General features: G+C 45.3%; 2 protein-coding genes across 2 annotated transcripts; both read left to right on the plus strand.

Annotated features, from left to right (window-relative positions):
* Window positions 1-637: 637 nt before the first annotated feature.
* On the plus strand, window positions 638-1,474 carry LOC100276676 (uncharacterized). The gene has a single exon (NM_001150403.2). The coding sequence runs from the start codon at window positions 963-965 to the stop codon at window positions 1,326-1,328; it is 366 nt and encodes a 121-aa protein (NP_001143875.1). The 5' UTR covers window positions 638-962; the 3' UTR covers window positions 1,329-1,474.
* A 3,570-nt stretch (window positions 1,475-5,044) lies between these two features.
* Window positions 5,045-5,674, plus strand: LOC100276188 (uncharacterized). Its single transcript, NM_001150033.2, is given in 1 exon segment — window positions 5,045-5,674. A coding segment is annotated over 1 exon segment (339 nt). The 5' UTR covers window positions 5,045-5,140; the 3' UTR covers window positions 5,480-5,674.
* Window positions 5,675-10,465: the final 4,791 nt, after the last annotated feature.

Raw genomic sequence — 10,465 nt, forward strand, 5'->3', positions numbered from 1 at the left:
GTCCGGTAGGTGAAGCCCGGCCCGCTAGGCCCGGTTAGAAAACCGGGTCGGGCCGTCTAAGCCCACGGGCTCGTTCCCCTGTCTGAGCCCGACCCGCTGCGGGCCTAAACGGGTCGGGCCGGTAATCACGGAAAAAGCGGGCCAAAACGGGCTAAACGGGCCGATAAGCACGGTTTTTGTGCAAAAAATACGGGTTTGACAAGGTTAGAGGTAAACAAGTCGTGCCGAGCTAACTTACCGTTCTTAGTTTCCTGTCCGGGTCCGGCCCGCTTATTCGTGCTGGGTCGACCCGAACCCGCATAAAAGCGGGCCGGACCGGGCTCATACCGGACAAAAATACGTGCTTCGGGCCAGTCTTTCGTGCTTCGTGCTTTATGTACATCTATATGTTACATCTATATGTGCGAGTGTTTCTTCGCTAAATCACCAACACCAAGGATGAGAGACCGATGCGCGAAATTGGTTATGTTCACCATGTGCACTGCTCCACTCGGCACTCGTCTTCGTGTAAACAGTTAGTTGAACGAGATCTGTCGTCGTTGTTGTTGGCCTGTTGCTCTCTGTCGCTAACATACAAGAAAGGGCGGGCCTTGAGTGTCTTCTTTATTAGACCGTCGGAGGGCGGCAGTACTGTACTGTGTCTTGTCTTCTACGTGAAATGCGATTCCTTCGACGTTTTGTTCTTTTGCGGCAATGCGTTTTCTTCCATTCCACGCGTGAAGAAGAGATCGATTGATGTGCTCGCAATGGCCAGTAAATCAGTAGCCTCGTGGTTTAGACAGGTTGAGCACGTTGTTTGCTTATGATGTTCTCCTGCGTTGCGTCCTTCTACTGCATTATTACAAAGGCAGAGACATCGTCGGTACTCCACTGCAATGCAAGTGCCAACAGCAGTAGCTAGCACAGTTCATCGACCTCGAGCTCCGCAAGGCGGCAAGCAATTAATCACCCAAGCTAAAGCCATGGCGCCTCGCAGCCGCCTCCTCGACCTGGAGAGGCACGACGTGCTCTCCTTCTACGGCGGTGGTGCCTACCACCAGAGCGCGAGCGCGTCAGCGTGGCCGCCTACGGCTACGGGATCGTTTTCTGGCCCGATCGACTTCCTCGTCGCCGCCCTGCTCCTCCACCTCGTCGTCCCGTTCCCGCACGCCGCCGCCGCCGTCTGCGGGGCGCTCTACGTCGCCTACTGCTTCCTCCTCGACCGCTCAGCGCAGGTGAGCTCGTGGCCTTCCGCTGCCGCTGCCATGCCGTCGGCAGAACCCTCTCGCCCGACTACTCCGGGCAAGGTGGCAGCCATGCAAGTAGCAGCTGGCTTGCGACTTCCCTGACGCACGAGCAATGTCCAGAAATGTACTCACTTGGAAATAGGATCACATTTACAAATCAGATCAGTCTGGACATATGTAATCTCGCACGCAACCCAGCATATGGATTGAATAGTATTGAGTCAATTTAAATCTATAGAAGTCAAAAATTTATCTCAATCCCACTCAAGCCTTATTCGATTTGAGCTGGTTTAGGGCTTGTTCGGTTAGATCTCAATCTATATGGATTGAGTGGAATTTGGTGGGTTTAAATTACAAACAAGTCAAACTTTTTCTTATTTTTTTCTAATCTCATCCAATCCATATGTAATGGGAATAACCGAACAAGTCCTTAAGGGGATTAGAGAGGATTTAATCCTCTCTTATTCAAATTGTATAGAAATGAATTTAATCCTCTCCAATCTCTTTCAATCCACCCATAATCGAACAAGTCCTCAATCCACTCCAATCCACGTGGAATGACAATAACCAAACAGATCAAAATCTTTCATATTTTTTTGTTTCATCCAATTCAAATGAAATGGGAATAACCCGACAAGTTATAAAAAGATCATTCGACCGGTCTCAATATATGACAGAGTAGGGGAAAATGATTCAAGTAAGACTGCGGCCTACAGTTGCATTTGTGACCTTTGATGCCTCCCGTGTGAATCTTTCCATCGCGTGATTTGTATCTAACACATATGTCGTGAAACTCGTGATCCGGCCATATCTTTATACGATGGTTTGTCTCAGCGTAGATCATTGGCACAGATGGTGAATCTCTACATCTTGAATCATAAATTAAAAAACAACTGAAGCTATGGCCAGCAAATCGTAGATACGACCGTATAAAACAATATTTTACATTGTAGACTATACTATTTACAGAGTAGAGTTTAAAATATAAGATATGAATGAGTAAGCTGCAGAGGATAGCCTAAACAACCTAGATTAGGCACGTCTCTGTCGCACTAATAGTTCACAAAGCTAAAGATAAAATGTGAGTGCACAATGCAGCTTAATTAGAAGATATCCCAATTGCAAGCTTACCAGTAAAATTTAACAATTATAGCACAGTAAAAAGCAACATAATCAAATGGTAACAGATGTTCGTGTGTTGCTACATTAGCTTTAAATTTATTATCCAAATATGAAAAATAGTGGATCAAAATCATCAAACCTAAATTTCAATTTACCTTAACAATATACTACTCTGAGCCACATTCAAATAAATAGATGATTACTCGTGCCTTACAACATGCTTTGTGATGCCTCGGTAGCATGTACTTCAGAAGGAGCGTGAGCTGAAGCGAGGTCAGTGGGTGCAACACCACATGGCCTTAGTAGGTGGTGTCCCCCATTGGAGGTAGCAAATGATAAGCTTGAACAGGATTGCAACACTGTCTGTGTCGCTGCTCACGATTGAAGTTGCTAAAAAAGATCTTCAGAGAGACAACTGCGTCAAGAGGATGTGCTAGTGACACCATGGTGGCATAGCATAGTGAAACACACCGATCAAAAACCTTCTACATGGTGCGCCAAATATCATGGCATAACGATACGAGGCTACCGTAGATATCTATCCCCTTCTCTAAATCATTTCTTTGTTTCGCCTTTTCTCTACGACTCCGCCTTCACACCACCACCATGTCTCCACCTTCCACCTCTACATCCACCCTCCATTGAGGCCTGGGCGTTCGGGTTACCCGATTTTTTCGGGTCGAGTAATTCAGATATTTGGAAATTCGGGCAATGAGAACCGGGATCTAAAATATACCCGTTCACAATCCCTACCCAAAATTTTGGGTACACGAAATTTTGGGTTCGAGTTCGGGTTTCTCTGAGTTACTCGATTGTAGTATAAGTAGTAAAGACAATGAAACTAAAGTAAATATTACATGTACCAAAATAATATAATTTTTCAACAAACATGCCACACTACTAATAAGTATCATGCATATTGAATGAAGTTCATTGTTCATATATTAGTACATCATAAATTTAAAATCACATTACAATAATACAAGGGTTTAGGTAATTCAGGTAAATTGGGTACCCAAACTCATAACCAGAATTACCCAACCTTAAATCAGGTTTCCAGACTTGCTATCCGAATTAGTGATCAGGTAATTCGAGTTCGAGTAAATCGGGTCAAGATTTGGGTAGATTGGGTTTGAGAAATGGGTGGTAGGTTTTTTGTCTAGCCCTACCTCTATCGGAAGATATTGAGTCATATGCATTAGACCATGTCTCCAACTCTCTTTGGTACTCCCTTCTTTGTATCTTAGCCTCTCACCCTCTCTTGTCTCCTCGCCCCCATCTCTTCTATCCTTTAACGGGCACCATCCCCAACAATCTGCCCATCCTCTCAGGCTATGTACATCCATATGCCCATCATAGTCTTGCCACCATCTTCTTTGGCTCTATGATATAGTCATGCAAGTTTGAATCCTAACTCTAAATTTGTAGCTTTGTTAGATCCATACCCATCTAGGTTTCTTGTTTAAGTTGTTTGATCTTGTTTTGTTATTGCAAGTCAATGCGCCATGTGCACCATCAAGGTATGGGGATACCGAGAAGGCGACAAGGTCGCAATGGAGGATGATGATGTCTATTTATCTGAATACCATTAACAAATACCTCATCATGGTTAGCTTGACCTCAAATGACAAATATGACCTAGCCTGGGATGTGGATGACAATGTCCTTTTTAATGGGAGATCTCTAAAGAAATATTGAAAAGGGAGATTCTATAGGACATGTGCTGGAGCGGTTTAATATCCTTATATTTTTTTTTTTTTTGAAAGGAAGCAGCAAAAGACTCGCCTCTTCGATGTATTAAAAGAGAAATGAATAAAAATCTCCATAAGACCGAGCAAAAAGAAAACAAAAGGAAAAACAAAAAAACCACTCGCTGATCTATCTAACACACACTAAAACTACCAATTTGATCTTTCACCAATTGCATAACTTGGACCGCAGATCTTTAAAATCCCTGAAAGATTCTGTTATTTCTTTCCAACCATATATTCCACCCGAAACAAATGAGGAGTCCATCGAAAATCTTATTTGACTACTTGCAGCAACGACTCCTTAATCTCTTCCACCAATCATATCCGCGACTCCTTAATATCCCTATATTACAATATTTTAGGGATAGAGGGAGAGATATGAGGGAAATAAGATATCTGTCAGAGATTAAAATCGCATAGAATGGAGTTGGTGTGTGCTTGTGGCCTCTCACGGCCTCATATGCATATGATATGATGTAGCTTTTCTTTCCTACTTGTCATGTCTCCAAAACGATTTTCCCGTGTTATTTGTGTCCCCTTTTCCCTTATTTTATGAACAATAAGCTGATGAGGACTATGTAAAGAATTCATGGGTGCGGCCCTTGAGGAGACATGGAGACTTTTCCTTTTTCCTATAAAGTACAAATGTTTTGTCCTTTTATTAATCGTTCAGAATCTCAGGAGTCAGGACAGTGCTTACTATACTACAGACTACAGTATTTTCTTCCACGTGAAACGCGATTTCTTCCACGTTTTGTTCTTTCGCGGCAGTGCGTTTTGTTCCTTTTCCACACCCACGCGTAGAGACATCGATGGATGGGCTCGCATTGGCCAGTGATAAGCTACCCTCGTGCTTTGAAAAGCTTGAGCACGTGGTCTGATTAATTATGATAAGTTAGCCTCCTATTGTGTTGTTAAAAGGCAGAGACACCTTCAGTCCACTGCAAGTGCAAGTGCCAACTGCAGTAGCTAGCAGCCTGCCTAACACAGTTCGTCATCGACCTCGAGGGCCGGCAAGCAATCAATCACCCAAGCTAAGCCATGGCGCCTCGCAGCCGCCTCCTCGACCTCGAGAAGCACGACGTGCTCTTCTTCTACGGCGATGGCGCCTACCACCAGAGCGAGCGCGTCAGCGTGGTCACCAGAGCGATCGCCTTCTGGCCCGTCTTCCTCGTCGCCGCCCTGCTCCTCCACCTCATCGCGCCGTTCCCGCACGTGGCTGCCGTCTGCGGGGCGCTCTACGTCTTCCTCCTCGACCGCGCAGCGCAGGCGAGCTGCTCCAGCTCGTGGCCTTCCACTGCCACTGCCGCGCCGCCGGCAGAGGCCTCTCGCCCCACTACTCGGTGCACAGCGGCAGGCTATACGGTCGTGCAGAATTGAAGCCGCGATGGCTAGCATATGCTCGTGCCATCTTTCTCGTTGCAGGTTGTTAGTTGGATGCTTACCAGTTACCATGCTTAATTGCATGTTTCCATTGTACGTAGCTGATCAACGTACGAAGATGGCTGTGGAATAGAGTGGCTTAAGCACATTCCGCGTATTACAGAAAAAAAAGAGTTCAGGTGGTCTTCTTCCCCCGTTGTTGTGGTAACGTATTGACATCGGTGCAACTACGCAAGTACCTGAACTCTAAATAGTATGTAGCTGTGTTGAGACTAGTGCTGGAAATTGGTCCTGGCCGGCGCGCTCCTAGCCTATCGTATTTTGGGCTAGATGGACTCGGACCGAGAAGACCAAAAAAATTGAATCGTGCCTGAACCCTAAATAGTAGAAACACTGTCTAGCCCAGCCCTAAAAGCACTACCGGAGACACGCTCTTTACTGAGTGCTCTCACATTTGCTGAGAGCAAATTATCAGGCACTCGACAAAGATATAATTTGCCGAGTGCCGTCTCGGTAAAGATACAATTTACCGAGTGTCGCCTCGGCAAAATATAACACTCGATAAAGATAGGGTTTGCAGAGGGCTAAACAATCGACATAGAAAGACACTCGACAAACATACTCTTTACCGAGAGTCAGGCACTCGACATCGGAAGACACTCGACAGAGTACTTTGACGAGTGTCCACCTGGGACACTAGGCAAAGCGCCGTCAGCTACCGTCTGTATCTGACGGTTGTTAACTATACCGAGAGTCACAAGAAGGCACTCGGCAAAGGCACATTCTTTACCTAGGGCCACATTCAGACACTCAGCAAAGATGTTGTTTACTAAGTATATATTCTTGACACTCGGCAAAGTTTATTTGTTTTTTCCTTTTTTTCTTCCAACTTTTTTGTATTGTGTTCCTACAGTCTCTGGACCGACATGTTCAATTTTAGTACATTTCTCAAAGTGTATGCTATATCTATTAGATTTAATATATTTAATTAAATTTCTTTGGATAATTCAAATTTGAACTACAAGTCACTCGAATAATGGAAAAATGAATGCAAAATTGATATTCATTTTATTGAGCACAAGTTGCGGGTTTATTCAGGATCAGACCAAAAATTTTGAACATCATGTTCACGAAACATGACAGTGATTTTGCGATCCAGTTGTTTTAAAATATAATTATTGTTGATTTATAAACACTAAGGTACGCGTGGTCTGGTTGTTAGCCCCAAATTTTTGGAGCTATGGATGTGGGTTCGAGTGCTTTTTTTTTGCACGGTGTGGTAGCTACGTGGGTGGGGTCGGGTGCTGAGCAGATGCAGTAGCTGGTTGTGTGGGCACTGGGATCCACGGGGCAGTAGCTGAGAGAGGGACGGGAGAACCAGTCAGAGAGCGTGGAGTGGGCCTAGTGTGTCAGCGTGTCCACATGGCATTAGCTGAGAGAGGGATGTGAGAAGTCGAGGCGCGTTGGACGGGCCCAGAGTGTCAGCGTGGAGGGTGAAGCTGTGGTAGCACCAGGTGCCCACACACAACCGGAATCGTGTTCTTTATCGAGTGTCTAAGACACTCTGCAAAGGTCATTTTACACTCGGCAAACATTTTATCGGCAAAGAGTTCTTTGCCGAGTACTTTTTTCGGACACTCGGCAAAGACTTTGCCGAGTGTCGAAAAACACCCGACAAAGAAAAACACTCGGCAAATTAAGAATCGCAAAAAACCCAAAAAATAGCAAAACATTTTAAAATTATGTGAACAACTCTCCAACCACTACCCATTACCATACTCATCACCCTATTATTTTTCACTATTATTTTGAATCAAATTTACATGTTTTGTGAATAGTGAGATTCGAACTCGCAACCTCTCTCTCACGCATACCCTCCTCTACCACTACACTACTATGCTTCATAATAGTCCTAGAACAGAGCTCGACAAGCTCATGCCGCTATGCTTCATAACGAGTGGCTCCCACTCGGAGTTGCTCAGCCTCCCACTGGGCGGACAATAACACCTCCACCCTGGCCATCGACCGCGCGAAGAGACGCTAATAAAATAAAAGCCAACTTAAATGATGGAAAGAGAGCAAGGAAGAAATGACGACTGCAAAGAGACATCCACCTGCCTGGAAGGGATAAAATCTTGCGTCATCGATGCACGAGCAATCGAGATCTCATCCCCGAAGCTACCAAATGTTTCCTCGATAGTCTCAAGGCTCAGATCTCCCCAGGACGAGGCCAATTCGACATGCCTCCAGTCCTCCACATCCGCCCTCGACACCTCAAGAGGGAGATGAGGATGATCCTCACGACGCTCCCCTGGCAGTGAGGGAACCGCGACCCTAACCGGGATAGCGGAATCAGTGGCCGGTGGTGGCACTGCCTCGGATCGAACACCATTGTGGCGCCTGGGGTTGACAGCAGAGGCAGCGGAGCTGCCTCCTTCGCCGATGAAGCTCCGCTAAGGGGAGCCACTGGCTCATCATGAGTCTACTTGTGAGGTCCAGCGAGTCTCCCTCAGCGATTGATACCTCATGAGAAGCGCAAGCCGATTCACCCAAGAAGGAAAGGTATGTAACTTTAGATGTGTTGTCGCTGCTTCTTCATGTTATATGTTCAAATTCAAAATGGAAACTAATATTGTTCTTAACCATTTGGACAAGTATTGGACGGTTGTGGAGAGTACAGGTGGTCAAAAAATGCAACCCTTATGGCATCTTTGACCTTCTATGTAGGGAACACTTCATTGGCATTGTTGAGTATAGCGGAGTGATGGGCCCGACCTATTCCTTTCACTACTACGCCGTCGCCCCCAATGAAGTAGATCGGGATGGCAGGACATTCAACGACAAGGTGGAGCGGGTTCGTCAAGAGCTGTGGGTAAGTCGTCCTCGCACTATATTGTTTAATACATCGCATCTATTGCATATTCTTAAAATAATGAATGGATACATTGTTTTTGTATGCACAATTTCTTAAGCTGTCAGGATGGATATGAGGCTAGGACGGCTGTGGTGCCTACCACGTGCTGTAAGAAACTCGTAGTGGACATGCACTACGAGGCGCCATCCAGACCATCATAACTTTCCACGCCTCTGTCCTTGGAGAAGAGGTGAACAAAAAGGACAGTAGAACCATGTCGTTGACTCGAGAGTCGGACCAGTACTTGTAGGTAAATACAGAACATTAATGTTGATATTAAATAGGCTTAATTTTATCTTCTGATATGTCATGTACTTGATTTTCTGTAGATGAATCCTTATTGGCGCGCCGCGCATCCTAAGTGCTGGCAGCAGATGGTGCAAAAGTGGTGCTCCGGCGAATGGGGTGAGATGCAAACGCTTGCCGAGAACGTTGTTTGATGATGCCAAGTGCCTCCCGCCATCTAGGTAGCCACAACTTCACTAGATACGCAGAAGCATGGGTACACAAACTTATTTATTTATTCTAACATTCATTTATACATGATTGCTGATTATCTTGTTGTTGTCTCGCAGCCGGTGTCACATGGTGGCCAACCTTGCTCCATCTTCTCGGCATATGCTATGGCCCATAAGGGCAAGGCGACGTCTGACGTCAGCTACAACCCGAACAACGGACCCAAGGCATACAACAACCCCACCGTCCACACTCGCCTCAGTGAGTACATCGTGATCGCAAGGGGCGTTCATGGGCCAGAGTATAATCCGAGGACCGAGGACATTGACAGATAAGTCCTCATGAGGGTTGGAGGAGGCAAGAGACACGACTGATACTAGATTACTGACGACGCAGCCGACTCGTCCTCCACTCTAACTCTATCTCATGTTCGAGCAACAAGCACGAGCGCGAGCCCGACTATACAACCTCGGTAGGACATCTCACTATATCGGATACAAGAACTCCAAGTTAGTTCTTTTGTATTCGTCATTCATTGAGTATTATATATATTTTCTTTGCATTATCATAACATTGGGATAAAATATTACAGACCCATCTAGAAGAAGAGAGGAGGGAACGTATGGAGTTGCAGGCGAGGATGAGTGCAGAGCGGGTGGCTTGCTTGGTCGATTAGCAGAGGATGGCGGAGATGTTTGAGTAGATGCAGACCCTTGGCACCACAGAGGGTCTAGCTTTGTCAGCTGCACTGTTCACCCCACCTCGACCCCATCAGTTTCTACTCCAGTGAGTATTAATTTTTTTAGTCATGTACAATATCTATCTACCTTGTCTGACACGGGCAATCTATTCTTTGTGCAGAATTAGTCGGCAGCATCAAATGACCCTCAAGCTTCGCCTAACCCTTCATCGAACCAAAGTAATGGGCCACCTCGCTGATGCTCTTCAGAACTTGGTACGGAGACATGTTTGTGACATACCCTAGATGTTTGTGAACTTATTTGTGTGACTACTTGTGAGTTTTGTGAACTTTTGCGATGTTTGTGAAGAAACTTGTAAGATTTGTGATGTTTGTGAGATATGAGGTATCTATGATATATGTATATGATGTTTCTGTGATACCTATGAAGTATATGTTGGTGTTGACGATCCGGTGGGCCAGATAGCAGCCCAGTTTCTCAAACTTTGGCAAATGATCTTCAAGTGAATTTTAGGGATAGAGGGAGAGATGAGGGAGATAAGATGTGTCCGAGATGCTCTAAAATCGTATAGAATGGAGTTGGTGTGTGCTTGTGGCCTCTCACGGCCGCTATATCACTATGGTTGCCCATGAGGCCATGACCATGGTGTAGCTTTTTTTTTTCCTACAATCCTACTCGTCCTGTATCCGAAACGATTTTCTCGTGTTATTTGTGTCCTCTTTTCCCTTTCTTTATGACAAGGCAATGAGCTGAAAACTACGTAAAAAATGATCGGTGCAGTCGTTGAGGAGACACGGAGACTTTTCCTTTTCCTAGAAAGTACAAATGTTTTGTCCTTTTATTCAAACGTTCGGAATCTCAGGACAATACTATATATATACCACAGACTACAGTATTTTCTTCCACGTGAAA

The sequence above is a fragment of the Zea mays genome, chromosome 5 (assembly GCF_902167145.1).
Source record: "Zea mays cultivar B73 chromosome 5, Zm-B73-REFERENCE-NAM-5.0, whole genome shotgun sequence".
Classification (NCBI taxonomy): Eukaryota; Viridiplantae; Streptophyta; class Magnoliopsida; order Poales; family Poaceae; genus Zea; species Zea mays.